Below are 23,838 nucleotides of genomic sequence, written 5' to 3' on the forward strand. Positions count from 1 at the left end.
ATGCTGCTCTGTAGAACAGAATGAAGAAGTACCTGGTTTGGGACCTGTGTCTATCTGGGTTTTAAAGAAGGGCATGCTGAATCTCAGGGGTATGAGAGCAGAGAGAGAAAATGCTGGTGAAAGGAACAGCATTTGCTGCTCTCTGAATTCTGGGTAAACACTCTTTCCATGGAGGATGCCCTGGAGGTAGGCTACAACAGGCAGGCAGCCTCTGTGGCTATGAGCATCGTGTGGAGGGAGGACTGACTGGCAAGGGCAGATACGACTCAGAGGCCAAGAGACTGACAGGCTCAGGATATCCTTTAGGAAAGCTCTCTTGAAAGTAGAACAGAGGGGCTGGAGCGATGGCTCATTGGTTAAGAGCACTGACTGCTCTTCTAGAGGACCTGAGTTCAAATCCCAGCAACCACACGGTGGCTCACAGCCATCTGTAATGAGATCTGATGCCCTCTTCTGGTGTGTCTGAAGACAGCTACAGTGTACTTAAATATCATAAATAAATACGTCTTTAAAAAAGAAAGAAAGCAGAACAGAGAGTGCCCCATTGTCCAAATGACTCCAGATACAAGAGGTTATGGGGCTCTGTTGTGGCTCCATAGAGGAGCAGGTGACAGGTCTATATCCTGAGCTGCCCTTTTGTGCGGAGTGGGTTATTTTTTGTGGTTGTAGTTTGTGCTGTCTGCTTGCCCGTTTGTTATACCAGTCAGAGTGTTCCAAAACAGTCTCTGAGATTCCTGAAGGTGGCTTGTGTGGATGAAAGGTTTCTCACAACAGGAGTTAGGTGGAGAAATGGGAAACCAGTGTTCCAATGAGAAAAGTGACACCACCCAGAGCCTTCCCAGAGTATAAGATTGTATCTATCTTGAGGAAATGAAACATACTCATGTGTTCTCCTAGCTCCACGCTGCTGAATTATTTATGGTTCTGGTCTCTATCCTAGCCCATGGAACAGAATGCCAACTGAAACATAAAGTTAAATTCCCTATAATCACACTGTAGGAAGAGCCAAGGGAAAACAGTCATTTCCACAACCTCGAAGTGTCTTCCCTTGCCTAAGGCACCCAATTTGCATATTTATGTTTCCTTATCTGCATATTCATGTCCCCCTCTCACCAGCCCCCACCTCTGTGGACTGAGTAAATTTTATTTCCTCACACAGACAAAGGAATGGTTACTGGACTGGAATGCTTAGTGTCAGACAGCCTGCTCTTATCTCAGAATGAATGACCCATGGTAACAGTATTCCAGGCTGATTGGCTTCTAGTTTCTGCTCAGAATCAATTTGTCTTATTCAGAAACTGCATCTATATTAATTTAATTTCTTTTTAAAAACAAGTTCAGATGGTGTGTGTGTGTGTGTGTGTGTGTGTGTGTGTGTGTGTGTGTGTGTGCGCGCGCTAATTTTATGACTAAAATGAAGCTATGTGGACCAGAAGAAATGGTGAGGGGGTGACAGATGAAAGGCGGGAATCATCTAAATAAACGGTGCTAAGTGAAAAGGCTTCTGATCAGGAAAAACAATAACCATTTACATAAACATTTTTATTTTCAGCTTCAGCACCTGCTCTGTGCATGCCTTGCTATGCATTAGCAACTGGCTATACACATTAAAATAAAAATGGGTAGATAATGTAGTCCAGCCCTAATCAGCTTCCCTGTTCACGGTGATAACAACCTATAGGGCCTTCTTTGCATGGGAGGACTCAGGGTTAGGAGGTGTCTTCACCATGAATCCACACAGGCCTATGTCATCCACTGTGGATCCACCAGAGTCTAGGAGGCAGCCTCCACCATGGATCCACTTAGACATTCTTACTGACTAGAGCCCCAGCAGAAGAGCTGGTATTTCAAAACATTCTGTCAAGAGATGGAGCTAAACCAAGCCTTTTCTGGCTGTGTGAGCTGTCTGCAGTGTAGAATGCTAGAAGCAGGTGGAGTCAGTACCAAGCCAAAGGATGGGAGAGTCTCAAAAGCTGTCCTAGACAGGTAGCTGAAACCGGTCAGACCTGGGCACCAGCCGTAGCAGAAGAGGCTTAGTAGCGATGTGCCTGCTGGACATGTGTCCCCAGATACCTCTCTGCTCTAGGTGTGGAGGCAGCAGTGTCTCTCCAGCTCTTGTCTTCATGGGGAGAGAACTTCCGTCCAGACTTAGAAGTCCAGGTACAGTTGGACTAGAGCAGTATCTGGTTCACAAGGTAGCCAGGACCCCCAGGCCACAGCCTAGGCCATTTCCCTAACTTTGAACTGCATAGTCCTGTTTGTTCTAATGGCACTAAAATGTCACAGCATTGGAAGACAGTTGGCAGGCATCGGCTTTAGCTGGCAGACACGGTGGTGGTAGCCTCCCATCGCTGGGAAGCTGAGGGCAGTCTGAGTCATAGCACAAGTTCCATGCAGCCCCGGCTACATAATGAGGAACCAACTCAAAACAAACGGAACTAAACAAAAAGCAAAAAATGCTCCCCATGCTGATAGCTTTTGTACCGCCGTGCTATAGCTGGAAGCCTAATGGGGAAAAAAAGTCACAAATATTAAAAAGTTTGAAAAGAAAGATACGCACTGCAGCATTTATGTAACAGGGAAGAATCGAGACCAGCAAAGGACTCAACAACCAGAAAAACTATAATTTTAAAAACCTACGAAAAATCTCTTTTTTTTTTTAAGAGACGAGGTCTCGTGTTTCTCTGCACAGGCCTTCAATGCTTCCACTAGTGAAAGGTAACCTTCCTGAACTTCTGAACCTCCTGTCTCTACCCCTAGTGTGGGGATTACGAAAGCTCCATTTTGTTTTCTTACTTTTATGAAAGGGAAATGTGGTACCCTGTCCCATAATATATGCCATGTACTCAGATACATCATAGGTAGGTAGGTAGGTAGGTAGGTAGGTAGGTAGGTAGGTAGGTAGATAGGTAGGTAGATTGATATGAATTTATAGGTAATAGATGATTGATAGTATATAGATGAGAGATAGATGATTGATAGATTATAGATAAATGATAGACTGATATGATAGATTAATAGATGATGTATAATTGATAGATTAATAGGTGATAGCTTGATGATGGATGGATGGATGGTTGGATGGATGGATGGATGGATAGATGGATGGATGGATAGATGGACAGATGGCTAGCCAGCCAGCCAGATGATAGATACATTTTGTTGTTAGCAAAGAGCAGTTTGGCAGAATGAATGAAAGGACTTAGACCTGTGAAGTGGGAGGGGCCCACATCCAGATACAGGAAAAGCACAGAACTGAAAGCAGAGGGGAGCTGCAGGAGTCTGTGGTGGATACAGAGAAGTGGGCATTTCAGATCCCAATCACTGAAATCATAATTGTGCGCAAATGAATGTTAGAGGGGAGGGGTCTCCTGCAGTGTCCGGAAGGCTTTTCGGGGGCGGGGGGGCAGAGAGGATCTAGAAATCCTTTCTTCTGTGTTAGAAACAGTTGGGGCAACCAACACACGCGGTGGACGGTGGCTAGTGTGTGTGGCTTTGTCAGCAACTGCCCAGTGTTTGAGAGAAATGCTTTCTCAGTCTCCTCTGCTCCTTTATTCACAGCTGCAAAGCCCAGCAGAACCTAAACTCCTTCTTTGCCATCGTGATGGGTCTCAACACCGCCTCTGTCAGCCGGCTGTCACAGACCTGGGAGGTGAGCCTTGGGCTTCCCACTGGGACTGAGGGTGTAGATATGGGACACAATGAACCACTCCGGCGGAGCCTGTGTTAGAAATAAGTAGATTTAAATGGTCTAAACCAGACAGATTCTGCTTCAGTAAAAAAAAAAAAAAAAAAAAAAAAAAAAAAGTAGGACTGTGGCAGGGTGATAGGAACTATTTCTATCAAATGGCATTTTAGGTGATCTTTAACATGGTTCTCTAATATATATGAGAATGGTTTTTTTTTCCTTTTTCTTTTTTTCGGAGCTGGGGACCGAACCCAGGGCCTTGCGCTTGCTAGGCAAGCGCTCTACCACTGAGCTAAATCCCCAACCCCGAGAAAGGTTTTTTTTTTAAGTAAATGTTTTAAATTTCTCCTCGCCCTTCTGCATTCCCTGAAGGCAGCCCTAGCTTCATGCTGCCTTGTCATCCTTCATTCCGGCCTGTGGAGCGAAGGGCACACAGAGGGGAAGCTAAGCTTCAAGGCCTCCCGCTTGCAGGTCTCAGTGTGTTCACATGAGCATGGGTATCTTTCTCTGCATTCACACTTGCTTTTTTCTTTTCCTTTTTTTTTTTTTTTTGAGTTATTTATTTTATGTATGTGTGTACATTGTTACTCTCTTCAGGCACACCAGAAGAGGGCATTGGATCCCATTACAGATGGTTGTGAGTCACTTTGCAGTGACTGGGAATTGAACTCAGGACCCTCTGGAAGAGCAGCCAGTGCTCTTAACCCCTGAGCCATCTGTCCAGCCCTCTAATTTTCTTAAAGAGCAATTTCTGTATTCATAGAAAGCAAGATGCAGGTGGCCAGTCTAGTTGGCGTTATAGACTCTGGAGGATGTGTGAGAAGAACCTAACCAGAGGAGCTAGAATTATCCAGAAGCAGCAGACAGACCTCTCCCTTGGGTCCCATTCTTCTTTCTGTTTGCTTTTGCTTTCCTGGCCCACCTCTCAGAGATGGCCGCCTTTGCTCTGTGCAGTTCCTCTTGCTCATCATCTCTCTCTCCAATATTCTTGATCCACTGTATAGTTTACTGTGGTCTCCTTGGTCTCTCCTGTTCCTGTAGTTGACTGTCATTCTCCTAGTCAGGAGCTGTGCCCAGTGGAATGCATTGTGCTGACCCAGGGACGGTGTTAGTGCTCTCCCTTAAGGGGATCCAACAAAAGGAAGATATGAAAGGGTTGCCCGTTCTGGTTAAGCAAACCAAATAGCCAAGAACATTAAAGATTAAAAGAGAGGGGAGAGAACTCTAGGAAGACAAATGGAGGTCAAGGGTCTTCACAGAATGGATTAGAGTGAAACCTCAAAAGAACCTTTGACGTGCAGAAGTAATTGAATTAGATCTGAAAATCTGAATCTGCATATCGACTGCCTACTGTGTGTCCCACATACCACACTGCATTGCTGCCACACAGAAGACAACCAGAGAACAGTGCTGTGTGGTGAAGGGCCTGTAAGCCAGGTCTCACAGGCCCACGGAGAGCAGAGCAGCTGAAAAGACTAAGAAGCCGGGGCAGCAGGGCTCTGGTGGTTGAGGAAGAAGTGAGGCTGGGCTTCCCAGCAGATGTGACCACAGGATCTCGGCGTCAAAGGGAAGGGACCGTGTTATCAGATAAAGGAAAAGAACTAGGTTTGAGAAGAGCAGTCAGAGCTCAGCCAGATGTTATGGTGCGCTGATTTTAGGGTCTCTGTTGTTGTTATGCATCAGTCATAGTTAATGATTGAACGATGGCCGTGGGAGTGCTCCAGTAAAAGGTTTACAAAATAGTCTCTAGGTCAGACTTGCCTCCTGTCTGACCTCTGGCTAAGCCAGTTTGATTCGAAGCACACTGAGTTTTAGGTGCCCCTGGGACGTTCATTGAGACGTTGGACAGACTGAGATACAGCTCAGCGGAAAGATTGGAAATAATTGAAAGAGTCTGCATTTTATATTTTATTTGTTGCAGATAAGTTATTTCCAGGTAGATTTGGCTGCTTACTGTGGGAGAGCTGAGTCATGTGAAAATTATCACATTGGAAAATTTGGGTAGTTTTAAAGTTTAATTGTTGAAAAGTTATCACCATTCTTTTGATTTGGTTTGAAAAACCGTCTGGTATATCTTGAACCTTGTTGATAATGCTAATGATCTGTTAACCAGCAACCATGGACATTTGCTGAAAGTCGAGGCCAGAGAGGGTGCCTTGGTTAGGTCAGCTTTCTACAACAGGCCACTAAGGTGTTAAGAAAGGATCCACATTTCCTCCTGTTAGCGTTAAAGGCGTTCTGTCACATTTCCGGGTGTTCATGGAGCCTGCGGTTTGACCTGGGAGGATGGCGCAGCCACACATTTCTGTCTTCTGTCATTTTATAAGCCTCCTATTGCACTCAGATTCAGTGATTCCGTTTGCTAAGGTGCAAGGGGCATCACCTGTGGTCTTCACCATCTTTTATTATCTCGCTTCTGCTGTGCAGTCGAGCAAAGCCATTTATATAGAAACCAGTCGGCCAACGTGGTTATCTCCCACTCGGTAGACCATGAGATAGATGAGCACGTTCACTAGAGATGATATAGAACTGGAACCTAAGTGTCTATTAAATAACCACCAGTGTGTAGACGGTCTAGCCAGCTAGATTCCTTTATCCTGTGGCTGCCAGGATATTTTTAGCCACATGCCTAACCACGGGCATATTGAGTGGATGATGGAGATTGCATAATGAGATGGAATCAGGGCAGAGCCCCACGACAGGGACCGATGCTCAGAAATGTGTTGGTGACTAAGCAGAACTCGATGCAAACATCCCTTAGGGCCCCTTCTCAGCATAGCCACTTTCTGTGACCCATGTGGTTTCTCATTGTGGTGTTTGGTTTTCTCACCTTTTTAGAAAATTCCTGGGAAGTTTAAGAAACTTTTCTCTGAACTTGAGAGTTTAACGGTAAGTAAAGGAGACTTATTCTTCAAATTAATGTTAGTGCTATTTCCTTCTGGGTTCAAGAACTGTTTGTGATATCAAAGCCTAGACTGATTACTTGATCTAAAAGTACAGTTTTAAGCTGGGCGTGGTGATAGAATCCTAGGTCTTTGGGGAGATGAGGTTGAAGGATTACAAGTTCCAGGCCAGCCTGGACTATGAAATAAGACCTTATCTTAGAAATAAATGGTGCAAAGAGAAGCTAATGTGGAAAGGGGAAATCTTACAGGGCCCCAACTCTACACAAAGAACTACAGACAGCTAAAGAATACTGAGAGATAGTCAGTGGTCTCCCCAAGGGAAGAACCCCTCAATTGGTTGTCCAATGCCAAGTGATCAGCCCTAAATTCATATGCATTTAAGGGACATTATGCAGATAGAGCAGGTTATATTTATATATTGAAGAATATATACATAATATTATATACATATTATATATATATATATATATATATATATATAGAGAGAGAGAGAGAGAGAGAGAGAGAGAGAGAGAAGAAGGCATGAATTTGATAGAGAACAAGGGGGCAGGTACAAGAGAGGTGTTAGAGGGAGAAGAGGAGGGAAGAAATTATATAATTTCAAATATTTTTAACTTAAAGAGAAGGATAAATGATAGAGGTAAGTAGGTATGTAGATGGAGAGATGAGAGACAGACAGACAGACTGACAGATGATAGATATAGGTAAGGAATGAAACATGGTGGCCATTAATGCTGCCTTGTCTGTCTGTGAAATCCATATGAATTTTCACAGGCCATTTTCCAGTTCACAACATGACACTAATTGTTATGAATTCAGTGAATAATTAGCGTGATATGCATTAATCTCTCCTCCTTCTGTTACTGCTTCTGAGGTTTCATATGCTAGATCTGTAGCTAGTCTTTAGATTTTGGCATTGTCTTTGTGTTCTAAAGGCAGTTTCCCTTTGCTGTGTGCTTAACAAAAGACTTTGAGGTCACCTCCCGGTAGAAATTATGCAGAGGAGACTGCACTTGAAGAACCTGTCTGGGCAAAACGATAGGGCAATCAAAAGGTGTCTGCCTCCTTTGCCGTTGCCTCCCATTATCATAAACCAACTTGAATTCCGCATATTGCCTAGATTCCTAACCCTAATTAGTGGGTTTATTCTCCAAGGGAACCTTTATCCACTTCATCCCTAGGAAGAATCTTTCTGTATCTCATCATGTTGGTATTGTACAACTAATGTAGATTGAGAATTGCTTTTATGGGACATTGATTTTTCTTTCCCTTTGTGATCTGCTTGGTTGGCAGGATCCTTCCCTAAACCACAAGGCCTACAGGGATGCATTCAAAAAGATGAAGCCGCCAAAAATCCCTTTCATGCCCTTACTGCTTAAAGGTAATGATGTCCTCTCTGGTACAGTATGCCATGCTGTCCTCTAGAAATATTTCCTTTCTAACTACAGCAGAAAATAACAGATCTCTCAGTTAATATCTTATAGTAGCCTCAACTTTCATACATCCATGTTTTGCATGGAATTGTTGTTTAAATTCCCAGGGTTGTTTTTTTTTTTTTTTCGGAGCTGGGGACCGAACCCAGGGCCTTGCGCTTCCTAGGTAAGCACTCTACCACTGAGCTAAATCCCCAGCCCCCCCAGGGTTTTTTTATTTGTTTGTTTTTTGGTTTTGTTTTTTAAATGTATGGAATGCTTACTTGTACTTGAGCAGTGTCAAAGCACTGTCACCAGAAATTTGTGGTTTAAATGGCTTTGTTTCTAAATCATGTATTATTTTCTTTAATACGGTGAAATACTTAATCAAGAACAAGGCTAGTGTGGGGTCCAAAGAGCAAGCAATTGTCTGCATCCAAGTTTCAGTGATGGCCGCACTCCGTGTACTGTGTGTGAGAGGTCATGCCGTTCAACAGAAAGTTATGCAGCACAGGAAAACTGCTGCTTGAAAGTGTCCTTTCCGTCTCCAAGAATTGGGGCTTAGCTGGTGTCTGAGAAGCCCTACCTTGACCACAGAGCTCTTGTCTGCTGAGCATGCACAGGTCATATGAAACCTGTCAGTTCCACTTGCTGATGGCTCAGTGATCTGTCAGTCAGGGCATCACTGGGAGGGAATCTGGCCTGGACTCCTGACCTTCCGTGCTCCCCAGGGAAAGGCAATTGGGAGAATTTTCCTTGGCCACATTTTTTTTTTTTTTTGGTTCTTTTTTTTTTTTTTTGGAGCTGGGGACCGAACCCAGGGCCTTGCGCTTCCTAGGCAAGCGCTCTACCACTGAGCTAAATCCCCAACCCCCCTTGGCCACATTTTAATTGTTTCAAGGGGTTTTATAGAAATATGCCTTCATCGGACAGACCTCTGCCTCTCAGATACTGTTTGCAGAACCAGGCCCCATTGACTGGCCTCATAAGTGATTCTGGAAAGGAGTTGCATTGCCGACTGGCCTCTCATTCTCTACTCCCCAACTTCCATCCCAGTTAAGCTGGCATTCATTTCCTCTTCTGCTTGTCCTGGAGGACTGCACTGTCTGTGCCTCTCTGAACACACACATTAGTCTTCATCTCGGGTGAAGCCAGAGCTGCTGTGAAAGGGAAACAGCATTTGGACAACCGAGGGAGGCAGAGCACAGCTCATTCACCTGAGGGATACGCAGCATAATCCGTTCAGCCCGCAGGACCTGTTCAGAAACCAAGTGGGAAGAGCAAGGAGAGACCAAAATGCCAAAATTACAGTTTAAAGCTTTGTTTCCTTGCCTGCCTGCCTTCCTTTCTTCCTCCCTCCCTCCCTTCCTTTTCTTTGTCTCTTTTTGTTCTCGTTTGCTTTAAGGTAGAGTTATGAAAGCTCACAGTTCTCACTGCAAGCACAATGCCTTCAGCTGGAGCCCTAGGTAGAGAGTAACCCTGGAATGATTTAAACATAATGGGGACAGTAGAAAATGAGAAAAATATGTGGGAAAGGAATTGATTTTTAATATGAAAAATAAAAGCAATAAATGCTTGTAAGACACTGACTTCTCTTACAGTGTCCCTTTAACTCATAAGTGTGTGTGTGTGTGCGTGTCTGTGTCTGTGTGTGTCTGTCTGTCTGTGTCCATGCTTCCTACCTCCACGCACCCCTCCACCCCACCCCAGTCTCCTTAGCATTTTCTTTCCAAACCCTCATGCAGTCAAGGTGCTCACGCACCTGAGCTTGCATGCAGTTTTCTGCCCTGATTGGTTTAGACCTTTTTATCAATAGCCAAACAAATTTCCTTCTTTTCCGTTGAAAATATACCCACTCATTCCAGATGAAGCAGTAGATCAAACGCATTTTTCTTTTCACTTGAAACCCCTTCGGCTTTAAATAAGCACTTACTTTTTCTTAGTTGTTCGTTTTTTATGTAAGTACTAAAGTTAGACAACATCAATCTTACCTTTTATTTAAAGCTTTGGTCTTTGTCCGAAATCATTTCTAAAGGAAAATAAGATGACAGCTGATGGTATAACTTGGTTGGTTGAGCTCTTGACTGGCATGCAGGAGGCCTTCAATTCTCAGCAGTGCATAAACCTGCCATGGGGTGCAGTGTGTAAACCTGCCGTGGGGTGCAGGCCTAAAATCCCAGCACTCCCAAGGGGTGGCCAGGTGGGCCAGGTAGGGCAGGAACAAGGTCATCCTCTATGGTAGAGCTGTATGGAACCTGATAAAGAAATATAAACACGGGGCTGGGGATTTAGCTCAGTGGTAGAGCACTTACCTAGGAAGCGCAAGGCCCTGGGTTCGGTCCCCAGCTCCGAAAAAAAGAACCAAAAAAAAAAAAAAAAAAAGAAATATAAACACATACATACATCACGCTTGCTGTCAGATACCTCAGAAATAAAGAACTCTGATTCTTAGACATTTTAATTGAATAACTACTTGAACTATTTAGAGTAACCCACTTTAGTGAAGACCTTTCCTCTCACTTCAGTAACTTCTAATTCATCCCGTAATTCCTAATTCCATTAGGAAAGAGGACCAGGTTTAACTCAGGGGCTGTGCATGCAGGAGGTCAGACCTCCTGTGATCATGTGGAAAACAGTAGCTCGCAGGGAGCAGATGTGTATGTGGTTACCTAAGATTCCAACCAGGTGCTGCTTCATTGCATCCTACAACCTTCCATACCCCTCCTCTCTTTTTCTTTATAAGCTTGGTCTTGTGCTCTCGCTCCTGTTACACACCAGCCATCTGTTTGCCCTAACCCTTCAGCTATTAAAGCCTTTCTTCTTCTCATGCAGCCTCTGTCCCTTTGTCATATCCTCAGCTTTCTATTCAGCAGTCCCTTCTGTACTGTAGCTTCCTGTAACCACACTAGTATTAGAGACACATACCACACACATTCACTCCTTCACATATTTACTTACACAAATACATATACACCACATATTCACAAACGCACACTGAACACACTGACATACTAACATACTCATAAATGCACACTCACATACACTCAAACATACTCATACACTCGCATGCACACACGTATACCCACATATTCACACACACGTACACATACTCACATATACATACATACACATATACTCACACACACTCATATACTCCTAAACACACAAACATATACACATGCACACATACTTACATACACCTACACACTCTCACACATATACACATACACTCACACACACTCACGTAATCATAAACACACACTCACATATACTCACACACACTCATACACATGCATACACACACTGACATACACATTCACTTACATGCACACAATCACACACATTCACTCACATACTGACACTTACACATACATGTTCACACACTGGCATACACTCTAACATAACCCATACACTCAGACACTCACATATACATATATATACACTCATATATACTTACACACTCACAAAATCATAAACATATGCTCTCACACACTTATATACATGCATACACACACTCACATACACACAGTCACATACTCACACATTCACTTACACACTGACATACACACATGCTCACACACACACACACACACACACACACACACACTAACACACACCTCAATAGAGCAGCCATGCCACCTGCTGCCATCAGTAATCCTGAGAGAGCTTAAGGGGAGAGATCCAGGCAAGTAGAAAGACATGCAGAAAAGAATGTGGGGAACGATTTACAAGTTGCAAGGAGCAACTTAAGTGGCAGAAGCTCAGCAGGCTGACTCTAAGTGGACGCAAGAGACCTAAGGCTTTTCATAGCTTAAGATCCATGTCTGAAGGACCTGCCCTCCCTGCACTGATTCCTGCTCTGCCACAGTGGCATAAACATGGCTTAGCTGTCTCTTGGGCCCTAGTTTCTCTGCAGCCACCTTAGAAAGCCTTTATGAGGACAAAGTGGATTGATTCAGATAAAACACTTGAAGACGTGCCTGAAAATAACGGTCACTGGCCATCACCATACTTGGGAGTGTGGAAGAAAGGAGGACACAACCAGCTGCTAAAAGGAGCTGTGATTTGAAGTTCTCTGGGGGCCCAAGTTTCTAGGCTGTATTCATGGTGGCCAAGGCAGTGCTGAGTTAAGCTTGCTATCGCAGATTGTAAAAGCTAACTGTGCGGACTACGCCATTTGAGATCTTGCAATGAGATTTTTAATTCAAGAACCATGAAAGATAGTAAGAGATTGTGTAATTAAAATTCTGCAAATGGCAGTTTACAGAGCTCTACCTGCAGGACGAGAAGCTCCTGCCGCCACATCAAGCCATACTGTGTGCAAGGGACACCTTGAGGGCAGTGTTTCACGCAGTGCATGTTGCCTTCTTGCAGGCCCTGGCAGCACAAGCTCGGAGTTTTATAGGCAGGTTTCGGCAGCACCTGTCTAAGCAGCTTAGACTGGATCTGTTTCTCTCTGTCTGGTGGGTTTGATCTGTTGTTGACGACAGCAGGGATATTGACGTGGGATAATTTGCATTGTGATCCTCGTCTGTGCCATCGACGCTGAGGGTTCTATCATATACTGTGTCGTCCATGTTTGTACGCCAGGAGTTCTCAGAGCCTTAGGTGCTGCTTAATGTGTCTCATCCCCAGTCTTCAACTCTTTCCGACAAAAACTCTCAGCATCCTCAGTCACTTCTGTGGGTGGTGGGTCATGGTGGGTAAGACCCGGGCCCTCAACACTGAACTCAGGCTCAGCTACTGAACTGGACCCCAATTCCTTAGTTACTTTAAATCTAGTGAGTCTCAAACCAAAGTTAACTTTTACTTTTCCAAAAAGAAAAAAAAAAAAAACCAACCTCACCCTTTATCCTGCTACCTTTCCTGTTTTAGCCCGTCAGCGATGCTGTCTCTGTACCAGTTAAATGGGGCCAACATCCTGACCTTTTTCCACAGGCTTTTTAACTTCTGCGTGTTTTTGATGGGAACTTGAAAATCTCTGAATCTTAACTGTTTTAAATAAAGCAACCCCATTTGTATTCGCTGGCAGGGATTATTTTTTTTAAAGCAAATATAACAAGCATTAAGTCCCTGTTATTTATGAACATTCATTTGTTTTTCTGCTCGGTATTTTGACCTAAAAAACATAATGGACAAATTAAGTTACAAGATATACCATTAGCTTCAGTCATGCAGGCTAAAACCAACTTTAAGTGCAAAATATTTCAGGAAGTCTATACCGCCATCTCAACTTTTATATCAAATGTTTTACAGTTTTAGCTTCAAGCTGCTGCCTTGTCAAATACATGGCATAATTCCAAAACACTGAAGCAAAAACATGATGAATTGCATGGTTTCTAAACAAACTCTGTTGTCTCATGACATCTTCCTAATAGCACGTTATCTTGTCCTTGATTTTCAGATGTAACATTTATTCATGAAGGAAATAAAACATTCCTGGATAATCTTGTCAATTTTGAAAAGCTGGTAAGTAAGTTTCACTATGTCTCCTTTCTTCTTTCTGTAGAGGAAAACACGATTGTGTCTCCAGCTTCAGGGAGCAAATGGTCTGACTATGTTTCCCTGTTATACACAGAGTGACTCCCAGGGTCTCCTTGGACGTATGGAACAGTGCCATTATTATGCCAGCGAGGTTCTGAGAATCTTATTCTTCTAAATAGCATTTCACTAGCTTAGCACCAGTGACTATGTAAACACAGAACGGGGCATGAACAGTTCCCTCTCTTGAAAGTTTGATTGCTTCAAAAGCGTCTTTTGATGCCCCAGTGTAAACCACTTTGAGACAGCCCTAAAATCCTCCAGATGGACCTGTCTATCTGCTAGTACCCCAAGCTTGGATATGTACCCGAGATTTGTGGGTTCTACAAGTGAGGGGAAAGACCACCTCCTTATTAGCCTCTGATGCAGGACCTCCCTGCTGATGGATACAGAGACCTGGTCAGGCCTCTTGTAAGAATTCCTGAGAAGCTTCTCCCAAGTCACCCTTCTAGGACAGTAGCAGTCCTCAGTGGACTCTTCAGACTGTTCTGTTCTGGAGCCAAAAGAAGCTACCCACAGAACTGAGTGGGACTGGGTGGGTGCTCCACAGCAAAGAGACAGCTCAGGGACCAGAGGAAGGCACCTGTCTGACAGATGACCTTTAGTGTCACAGACGAAATGTTACATCACGGTCCGACGTGACCCCAGCACTCCTCTCTAGGAACCTGCCCTTTGAGTGACCTTTTCAGTGATGATAATGGACTGTATGAACACTTTTGGGAGCCATCCAAGCTCCCTGTGAGACTCAAGTCAGGCTTCAGAGAAGGTCAGTTGAGGCTGAGGCCCCAGATCATATCCTGTGTGGAAATGTTTAAGGACTGGTCTCCAAATGATGCCTCAAGTCTGACATTTTATCATTTACCACTCTGTTCTAGACGTAAGGTCCCCAGGACACAAGGGCTTAGGCCCACAGGAAGAGTGAAGCTAGCTCCCCCACAATGCCTCAGAGCCTAGCTTCCAGACTCTCTCAAAAAGCAGACATCTTCCAACCACCCTGTATAACAGCCCTTAGCAACTCTGAAGATGTTTGTTTTCATGACTGGTTATTCTGGGGTGTAGAGATGCAGACAGGTTTTGTCTGTACATCTGTGTGTGTATGTGTGTGTGTGTATGCATGTATGCATGCATGTGTGTCTGTGTGTACATGTGTCTATATGTGTATGTCTTGAATGCATGTGTGTCAATGTGTGTGCATGTGTATGTGTGTGTGCATGTGTGTATATATGTGTATGTTTGTGCATGCATGCATGCATGTATGTCTGTGTGTACACGTGTGTCTATGTGAGGGCCTCTCACTGAACCTGGAGCTAAGCTGATGGTCAGTAATCCCCAGCCATCCCCCTGTCTCTGCTCCCCAGTGCTGAACTTACAAGCACACACAGCGATGACAAACTTTTTATATGGGTTCAGCCCTCAGGCTTGCACTGCAAATGCTCTTAGGCACCATGCCATTCTCCCAGCCCTGGTATACTATTTCTAAAGAGGGGAAAGTGTGATAGCGGTGGCCTGGTCCTTACAGCAAGTGACATTTCAAGCTCAGCATGCCTTGAGTTGACATATCTTTGTGGAAAACACAGATGCAATCAGACTTTTTTTTTCAGAATCTTTTTTTGTCTAAAAATCAGTTTTAAATCATACTCAGGCTAGTATCCCACTCAAGAGCTGGAACATCTTCACAGAGACAGTATTCTTAGAGGATGTCACTCAGCGAAGGACGAGGTTTCATTGAAGCTAAAGCAGGATCATCTTTCACAATAATGAACCGCTGGGACCTAAGTGAATTAGCTGATGAGGAGCCAACTCCTCGTGGTGGATGTTAATTTAAGCCAGTCAGCAGATAACTCAGGGTGTTATCTTTATCTGGCTGACACAGGCCAGCACATTAAATCGGGACCACATGCAGATCAAAGCGCTCATTGACTGCAGTAAGATTCCCATTGTTCCCTGGGCTAAGTTCCTTGCTGTCTCAGCGACTGTAAATGTCCCCACCTCAAACTATGAAATGTTGAAAGAGCAAAGGGGTCTCTCCTTTTCTTTTCACCCCCCCAATATTATGAGCAGGATCTTTCACCGTGTCCACCTCCCTCCCTGTCAGGAAACCGGGAGATGAGAATCAGGATTCAGGTTTCAGTGCTGCCCACAGCATTGAGCCTTACATCAGCGCCAGCCTTTCTGGGGCTTCACAAATGGCACAGGATAGGAATCAGCGTGACGCCACAGACTGTAACAATGGAAAAATCTGTCCTGGGAATTGGGGTAGAGTGTGGGGAAGGAAATGTAACAATGCGTTCACACAGACGTGAGTCAGGTCCCATTTCCTTTGCAAATTCCGCCTGGAGTGCTACTGTAATCATTACCCCTGCTGAATTCTCTACTCTGGAAAAAGCATCGAAATTAGCCCAGCTGCAGCCGGGATAATTTAATCAGACTGTCGGTTTGAGGACGGCCTCTGTCTTTCCGTTGTAAGTGAGAAGATTTGAGGGTTGACATTATTCTCTCAGTGATAATTTACTGACCGCTCCTCGTCTGCGGATGCTTCAGTGTCTGGCCTGTGCAGGCACGTAGTGACGACGGTGCTTGGAGGACCAGATAATGAATGTTAATCCTCGAATAATGGGATATCTGGGGTTTGATATGAAACAAGGCGAGGAGTTTCTGTCGTCCTCCAGAGAATAGGAGAACTCTGCTGGGACCAGGTTTAGAGTATTCTGGCAGCCGTGTAGGAGAAGCTTTCCATAGTGGAGATGGGTTTCTTCCAAAGACCATTATGGAGAAGTAAACGTAGCAGAGTGAGGCAAAGGACTAATTATAGGGATTGAATATGAGAGATATGGACCCTGCTGTGCTCAGGCCTGGGGGGTCTGTAACCCCAGCTGCACAGGAGGCTGAGGCAGGAAGATCAGAGGTTCTAGGCCAACCTGGGCAGCAGGTGAGGTACTCGCTAGAAATTTTAAAAACAAAAGGGGTCTGGGGGCTGTGGTGCCTCAATGGTAGAACACTTACTTGTCTGATATGCATAAGACGTAAGCATGGTCTCCACCCCATCCCCCAAAAGGTGAGCATTTAAGACAACCTTCATCTGGAGATCAGTGAGGAGCTAAAGGACGGAAACTAAGTTAGGATACTAAAGCCAGTAAGGAAATGTGAGAAAGAAACGAAACAGCCTTTGTAAAATGCTGATGAAGACACTCTGCTTTCGTGAATACGTCACACCCTGCTGTCCTTGGAGCCCTTGAATCCACAGACCTTTCTGCCTCCCTTCAAAACGTGCATGTGAGCCATGGGTGCGATTCAGTTGGTAGAGTTGCCAGCTGGGCCCTCCAGAGTCCCTGGGTTTGATCCCCAGCCCTGTAGAAACTGGGGGCAGTGTTCTGAGTGGGCGAAGCCCTCTGGTGGTTCCTGATTAGGAGGAAGGCGAAGTCCCAGCAATGACAGTAACCCAGAATGTGCTGTTTTCCAGAGAAGGGAGGTCTCAAAAAGGCAACACCTCACCAGCAGAGGAAACACAGGCAACATGTGGATGGGAAACAGGGAGCCCCAAAGTTAGCACGTCCCCCTGTGGTTCAGGCTACCTTGGCTCTTCAGGAGTTACTCTTCTTGCAGTCACAAGCTCAACAGTCTTGAGTAATTCAAGCTTCATTCTATCAATCAAAGTCATGTCCAGCTCCAAGTTGAGCTCTTTGCTTTATACCCAGAGGGGTTAGACTACTACTCATCCCAGCAGGTTCTGTGGCATCAGTAAATGACCCTTCCATTTCTGTGTTCTCCCCCTGTCTTTCAGCACATGATCGCAGATACTGTCCGAACCCTGAGACACTGCAGGACTAACCAGTTTGGTAAGTAATTGGGTTTGGGGCACCACACACACCGGCATTGCAGTGGTGTTGACTATGAATTTAGCCCCTGCCTCCAGTTTCCTTGCTCGGAGAGCTTCCTGGGATAGAAATGTGGTTCCTTAGGTTCCTGAAGCTTCCTTCCACTGTTTTCTTCTCTTCAACCCAAGTTTCCTATCTGCAGGCTCCTGTCAAAACTCAGAGAGCCTGTTGTCAAATCGAATGTCCTGGCTTCCTTTCCCAGCCCATTTTTTTGCCCTGTGCTGATTGTATAAATAGAAATAGTAATTAAGGGAGGGGGGAGAGAGGGAGAGGAAGAAGAAGAAGAGGTTGAGACAGTGGAAAGGGCTAGAGATACAACATCTGGAAGTTAAGAGTGCTTGCTGCTCTTTCAGGGACCATGGTTCAGTTCCCAGCACCCATGTGGCAGCTTACAGCCATCTGTACCTCTAGGTCCAGGGGATTAGACACCTCTTATGTCTGAAGGCTCCTGCATACACACAGTGGACATAGATACACTTCGGCACACACAGAGATACATGAAATAAAATGCAGTTCAAAGATTCCAGGGCAAAGATGGGCAACCTGGTGTTAAGTAGAACTTAAGTAATACATCTTTGTTACATTTAAAAAAAATACATTGTATATAGAGAATCAGAACTCCTCCTACCAAAGAAGGTACTCCTAACTGGTGTGCATTCTTTAAATGTTTTTTCTCTAATGTTCTACTCACAGCTATCTACAGTATCCAATTAGGATCTGAAGCTTCTATATGTGTTACAAAGTAGAAAGTGGGAATGCCAAAATACAAAACCTAATAATCTAAACGTTCGTGTTATTTGATACCGCTCAATATGTTCCTATGTAATACTGACATATGTAACATTCCTCTGTGGGCATTTCATTGAGCCCACAAGCACAATGCAGTCATCATAGAAAGAGTGACACTGTTGCTACCAAGGGTCCTCCAGATGTGTCACTGACAAGTCTGCGTCCATATTTCTCCCATCAGCCAAAGTGATCACCAAATATTCAGCTAATTGTAAAACTACTGTTCTGATTCATCAACGGTCTGCTCACAGTATGGGGACGAGGGTCCTATTGGCTTGGCTTGAACCTACCTACCACTCACCAGAAAGACTCCGCACAGACCGAGACAGAAGAGAAATTTAGCTGCCAGCTGTGTATGTTCTTAAATTGCATTGTAACTAAATCATCTGCCTTGCTCTTAACCGTTCCTTTCGATGAGCCTCACTAGCCAACATCAGTATGTGGGATAAAACAGGAAAATGTCACTCGAGACAGTTCCGTACTACAAAGTGCCACACAAGGCTTGACTGCGATTGCCAGGACTGCCTATCAGGGTGTCTTTTGAATGCTTGCTAATGACAAACTTATCTGTATAGCCAGCTAGTGTTTACAAAACTAAAAGCAATTCCATAATGTCTTCCAGAGAAGTATTCTAGAACAATAGATCCTCAGTCATGGTTAACTTCTGGTGTTTACTGCTGAGACCAGGAAGTCCAAGAGTTACAAGCTACCTGTGACACATAACCCTTAAATTAATTTTTCTTGTTAAATATGTTCTTCATGGGCCTGCTTCCTGTAAGACTCTGTGAACCCAGTCAGCTCTTCCCTTCCCTAATGTGGGTTTTTGTTTCTTTCTCCCTTTCTTTCTTTCTTCCTTTCTTTCTTCCTTTCTTTTTTCCTTCCTTCCTTCCTTCCTTCCTTCCTTCTTCCTTTCTCCTGTGGTATTAGGCTTGTCTATTATCCAAGTGCTTTATCCCAGGACCTTTATGAAAACTGTCCCTAGCATGCCACACACATAGAGTCAGATCACTAACGTCTCTCTTGTGGCCTTTGGCTTTTTATCTTCTGGGATTGCTCTATCCCTGGTTCACTGTAGCCTACATGCATACTTTGAGAAGCTGCTTTTTCTGTACCCATTCCTTAGGATCTATTCTGTGGTGTGTGCTTTTTTTTGTTTTGTTTTGTTTTGTTTTTTTTCCACCCAAAAAGTAAGGACACAGAAGCGTACTAGATCTTAAATGGAGATAAACAGCTGAATAAATTATTTAGTAAGCCGTTATCTTCAAATGCTGATGCCTCACAGTCTTAAGCTGATTTTATAAACCAGGGCATGGGAACTTTCGCTCAGGAACCACTGGGGCCCGGATTCTCATCCTGGCTCTACCATTATGAGACTTCCGGGTTTTCTCATCTGTAAAGGGATAGTAGTGTGACTTCTAAATAGTCTCTCCAGTAAAAATACTACAAATGCCTTGCCAGTCAGCCCGCCTGATCTGACCTGTAGTTGTCTTTCTTGGGACACAGAACCCGTCGTAAAGCTAACCTACTCTAAGCCATCATCACTGCTTTTAAGAGTAACATCTCCGCTTGTATAACGTTCATCATTCATTTTCCCTCTAAAACACAGGAAGCGACATGTCTCCAAAGGAGCAGCAAGAGCTGAAGTCCTATGTCAACCACCTGTATGTCATCGACAGCCAGCAAGCCCTGTTCGAGCTCTCTCACAGGCTGGAGCCTCGAGCCTGAGCTGCGCCAGTCCGTCCTGCATCTGCAACACTTTAGAGCAAGGGAAGGCTCCATTGAGCATGTTGCTTCCTGTAAGAAAAGAGGTCGCTGAGTTTTATCAGCAAACCATGAGACAAGTGCAGGAAAGCCAGCCAATGCACTTTCAGGAAGTGACACGTCAGCCACCAGAGGCGGGAGAGCTCCCCCACTGCTGTCAGGGAGAAGACAGGAGACAGAGCATCCTTGGAACAGGGTCCTCCTTGGGACGGCTATTTCATTCCAGTCCAAGTTTCAGCTTACGACGTGCCAGCATCAGGAGGAGATTGTTCATATGGCGGGAAGGACTGTCACTCTGTCTGCCCACCCTACTGCTGATTGGCTGCCTGCTCACCTTGTTGCCGATTGGCTGTTCAGAGACCGGAACACCCCTGAACCAGCAAGGGCATCTCCAAATGTCCCAGGAAGAGGAGAGGCCTCTGTTGCTATAAACTTAGCATCACCCTGGAGGGCACGTCCTTCTGTGCAAATGAGAAATGCCTGGCACACACTTCCTTTGCATCCACAATCATTGACCAACGTATACACAGATGAACTAGTTCACGCTCCACTGACGCACTTCTGTAAGCAAGGTAGCCTGGGTTTCTCATCCAATAAGGAGCTTGGCGTCGTTCAGTTTCTATGAACTTTCTTTACGTATATCGTCATTTGTTGTTGAGTGCAATTTTCAGAAAAACACAGGGCCAGGACTGTGGGGTGCTCAGTGTTAGCTTACTGGGGTGACGGAATTTCCAGTGTCTGCACTCTGGTGTCTGATGGAGCCTTGGCGTCCGACACTAACTACTCCGCCAGGCTCCCTGCCTACAGGATGCAGAACATCAGCCCACGAGGGAGGTGAGTGAGTGAAGCTGAGTATCTGAAGCTTAACAGTTAGCTTGCTAGACTCAGTGATTGAAAAGTATCCAGAGATGCCTAAAGTCTCACTTACATGGGGAGTCAGAGCCCCGTAGTCTACTTCCCAAGTAAAGCCAGAGTCTTTCTGCAATTTGCCTTTCACCTTCTTATTCTTTGTTTTTATAAATTGGGCCTCATATACCAAATAAGGCCTCTTGGAATTCTGAAGGACTCGTTAGAGGATCTCCCTGAATCCTCGAGTAAGAGAAAAGCTTGCGGTTAAAACAAGCCCACTCTCCCACCAGCTAGATACTAGTTCCTTCGCTGTGCGCAAATCCCCATCTGAGTATTTGGTCTGTGCATCTCTAGTCTTGAGTATGGGTATGCCATTCACATCCCTGGGAATCGGGGGGCAGGGACTGGGTCCACCCAGACCTGCTTCCTACTCTCCTCAGCACCTGGTTCTCATTCTCATTACTAAGGTCTGAGCTATGCCCGTTGCCACCTGACTTCCTGAGAGCTATGCTGTTCCCTGGTCTTGGGACCAGTGAGCCTGAGACACTGCTAAAAGGAACCATATGCTTTCAGAGAGATTGCATCCGATCTAGCATGTAAAATTTTAGCTCTATAAACTTACAGGGGGTTATAGAAACACTCCAACTGAGGGTGATTCACTCAGAAAATGTTTCTCGGGTCTGAGGGCTGGTGCATGAGACCAGAGCCACAGAACCAGGGAGAGCAAGCTGTCTTGATGTGTAGACAAGCACAACCTCTGAGGACAGTACACACTTACAGCACAAACACGCGTGTCTTCCCTCCAAGCTAGCAACTGAGAGCGGGGCTAGTGTATCATAGCAGCTCATTTTGACATTGTCTGTATTAACTCTACATTGCCTCAAGCAGAGCCTTACCTTTAGAGCTCATTGTAGATGGAGATCTGTTTCAGTGGAACACTGTCTGTCTAGACTCCAGCTCAGCTGGGCTGCACAAGTCACATCTGCATCGTGCTTAGCACACTTAAGAGAACTCTGCAGGGCACGAATGGGAATAGCCCTGGAGAACATGGGGTGAGGCTGCTTGTCCCTCCAAAGCAAAAAGCCGGATGGGATTTATTTTCCCATCCTGTATACGGAATATCTAAAAAATCTCTAAATCCTTCTCAACTTTAACACCTGTTGCTAGGGATTTCTCAGTCAGCAGATTTAGGAACTTCAGACGCTTCACAGTCTCTTAAATCTAAAATAGGAAAAGTTCAGGATGGTCAGACCCTGTTTTCACAGGAAGCGCTTCTGAAGGAAGCCAAGCCCTGTATAGGTGTCCACAGGGGTGGACACTCCCATGCATGGGATGACTCCCTTCCTTCTCCAAAGCCTCCCGGGTGTCTAACTAAGGTCTCTTCCAGTTCTCCTTTGGGTTTTTGTGATTTCATGGGTCTCCATTCCCTCCCTCGATCCCATATAATTAGCATCTCCATCAGTGAGTGATACCTGGCCCTCGAGGGGTTCTTTGGGTCTTTGGATTCTGTTCCTGCAAAGCAGATTTGCTTGCAAGTTCCTACCCGAGTCAGAACACAGGTCCATCTAGGGAAAGTCATGGAGTTTCCAAACATTTCAAAGGATTTGCCTCCAAGTGTGAACTTGCCGAATGAATGGTTGCCATAGCACACGGTGTAACCCACACTCTACCTTTTCTGGTATCCTTAGTTGCGTTGAGAATAAATACCTTTTCCTACTCCAGTATCTACACGCGGGCAGTGTGGCACATACTTTGAATTTAGAGGCATGAGCATAAAGTCCCACCCTCTGAGTCTGTAGGGAGGTATTTCACAGTTGGGCCGTCGTTTTGAGTGAGGAAGTGGGGTATGGCCCCGTGGCTGCTTATGTAGACTTTTTATCCCAGAGCTCCTGTGGCTGCCTGAGCACCAGCCCTGTGGTTTTGTACACACAAAACCTGAAAACACAAAAACACGTGCACAGCAAAGCCTGAACCAAATGGCACAACCCACACAAGCTTATCAGAATTGGGCAAAACCCATTAAGCTTAGAAGACAAGGGCCACTGTAGCTGTCCAGCGTAGAACTTCTTCTCAACTTCAAAGACATGTCCTTGAAATTTCAGCCCACTCATTACTGAGTGGGCCCGTTTTGCTCTAGGGAAAACACATTTTGAAAATTGCCAAAAAGTCGGAAGAAATGTACTACTGTATAAAGCAAAGCTGTATATACTAAGTAAGCATTTTTAGCAGAGGAATATTTATTTGCATAGCCTATTTATTTGTATTCGTATCACGCTGTTATTAAACATCAGGATGAAATCAATGACCAGAAGCAAGGACTCTTGCCTTTGGACGTCTCATTGCTTAGGACTGCCATGATGCTGTCAGCTTGGGATAACAATTAGAAGATAGAAAGCCCACAGGCCGGGCATCTACCTAACTTCTCAGGGACTACACCTCGTAGTTTTCCACCATTATAAGAGCTGGTAAATATGAAACATTCGTTGACTTACCAGACTGCCATTGACAGTGTTTGATTTTTTTTTCTCATAGTTCATGCTCTCTGCCTCTGTGTATATGACTGTGCTGTGTATTTATCAAAGTAGGAAGCAATAATTTATATGTAAAAAAAATGGCCAAGCAATATAAGGTTAAAACTTACGTAAGTAACCATTACCTTATCTTGTATTTTCAAGTGTTTTTTAAATCTGCTTTTCCAAATATAACACTATGTTAAACATAGCGCTCATGCCTTGACTCTTCTGTCCTGTGCCACGGTGGCGTCCATGGGCCTGTGTCCTCTGTTCTAGTGCCATCGGGTACTCTGTCTGGAACTCAGGTTTTCTCACCGAAAGAGCTACATACAGACGAAGAGCTACAGGAACCCAGTCGCCTACCCTGCTGCCTGAAACTCTGGAGACCACCTGTCGGAAATCACACCAGGGCTCAATCCAAACCTTGGAGAATCCCACAGCTACTGCCATCTCCCCACTCTACTTGACTAGAGCTAGGAATGAGGAGAAGCCCCAGGCCTAGAG

General features: G+C 44.8%; 1 protein-coding gene and 1 long non-coding RNA gene across 3 annotated transcripts in view; one reads left to right on the plus strand and one right to left on the minus strand.

Moving 5' to 3' along the window:
• The window catches only part of Rapgef5 (Rap guanine nucleotide exchange factor 5), a 234,747-nt gene extending 211,205 nt beyond the window's left edge, over window positions 1-23,542 (plus strand). For both annotated transcript variants that reach the window (NM_001395143.1, NM_001047915.2), the window contains 6 exons: window positions 3,562-3,652; window positions 6,527-6,577; window positions 7,888-7,975; window positions 13,411-13,475; window positions 17,329-17,383; window positions 19,818-23,542. In NM_001395143.1, the coding sequence (NP_001382072.1) occupies window positions 3,562-3,652; window positions 6,527-6,577; window positions 7,888-7,975; window positions 13,411-13,475; window positions 17,329-17,383; window positions 19,818-19,936 (469 nt within the window). In that variant the 3' untranslated portion in view covers window positions 19,937-23,542. The remainder of the gene's footprint in view (window positions 1-3,561; window positions 3,653-6,526; window positions 6,578-7,887; window positions 7,976-13,410; window positions 13,476-17,328; window positions 17,384-19,817) is intronic.
• Window positions 1,515-19,818, minus strand: LOC134479493 (uncharacterized). Its single transcript, XR_010052874.1, has 2 exons — window positions 12,282-19,818; window positions 1,515-10,261 (listed from the first exon to the last, which is right to left on the minus strand). It is a non-coding gene; the product is annotated as an uncharacterized LOC134479493 (long non-coding RNA).
• Window positions 23,543-23,838: the final 296 nt, after the last annotated feature.

This window comes from Rattus norvegicus, chromosome 6 (assembly GCF_036323735.1).
Source record: "Rattus norvegicus strain BN/NHsdMcwi chromosome 6, GRCr8, whole genome shotgun sequence".
NCBI lineage: Eukaryota > Metazoa > Chordata > Mammalia > Rodentia > Muridae > Rattus > Rattus norvegicus.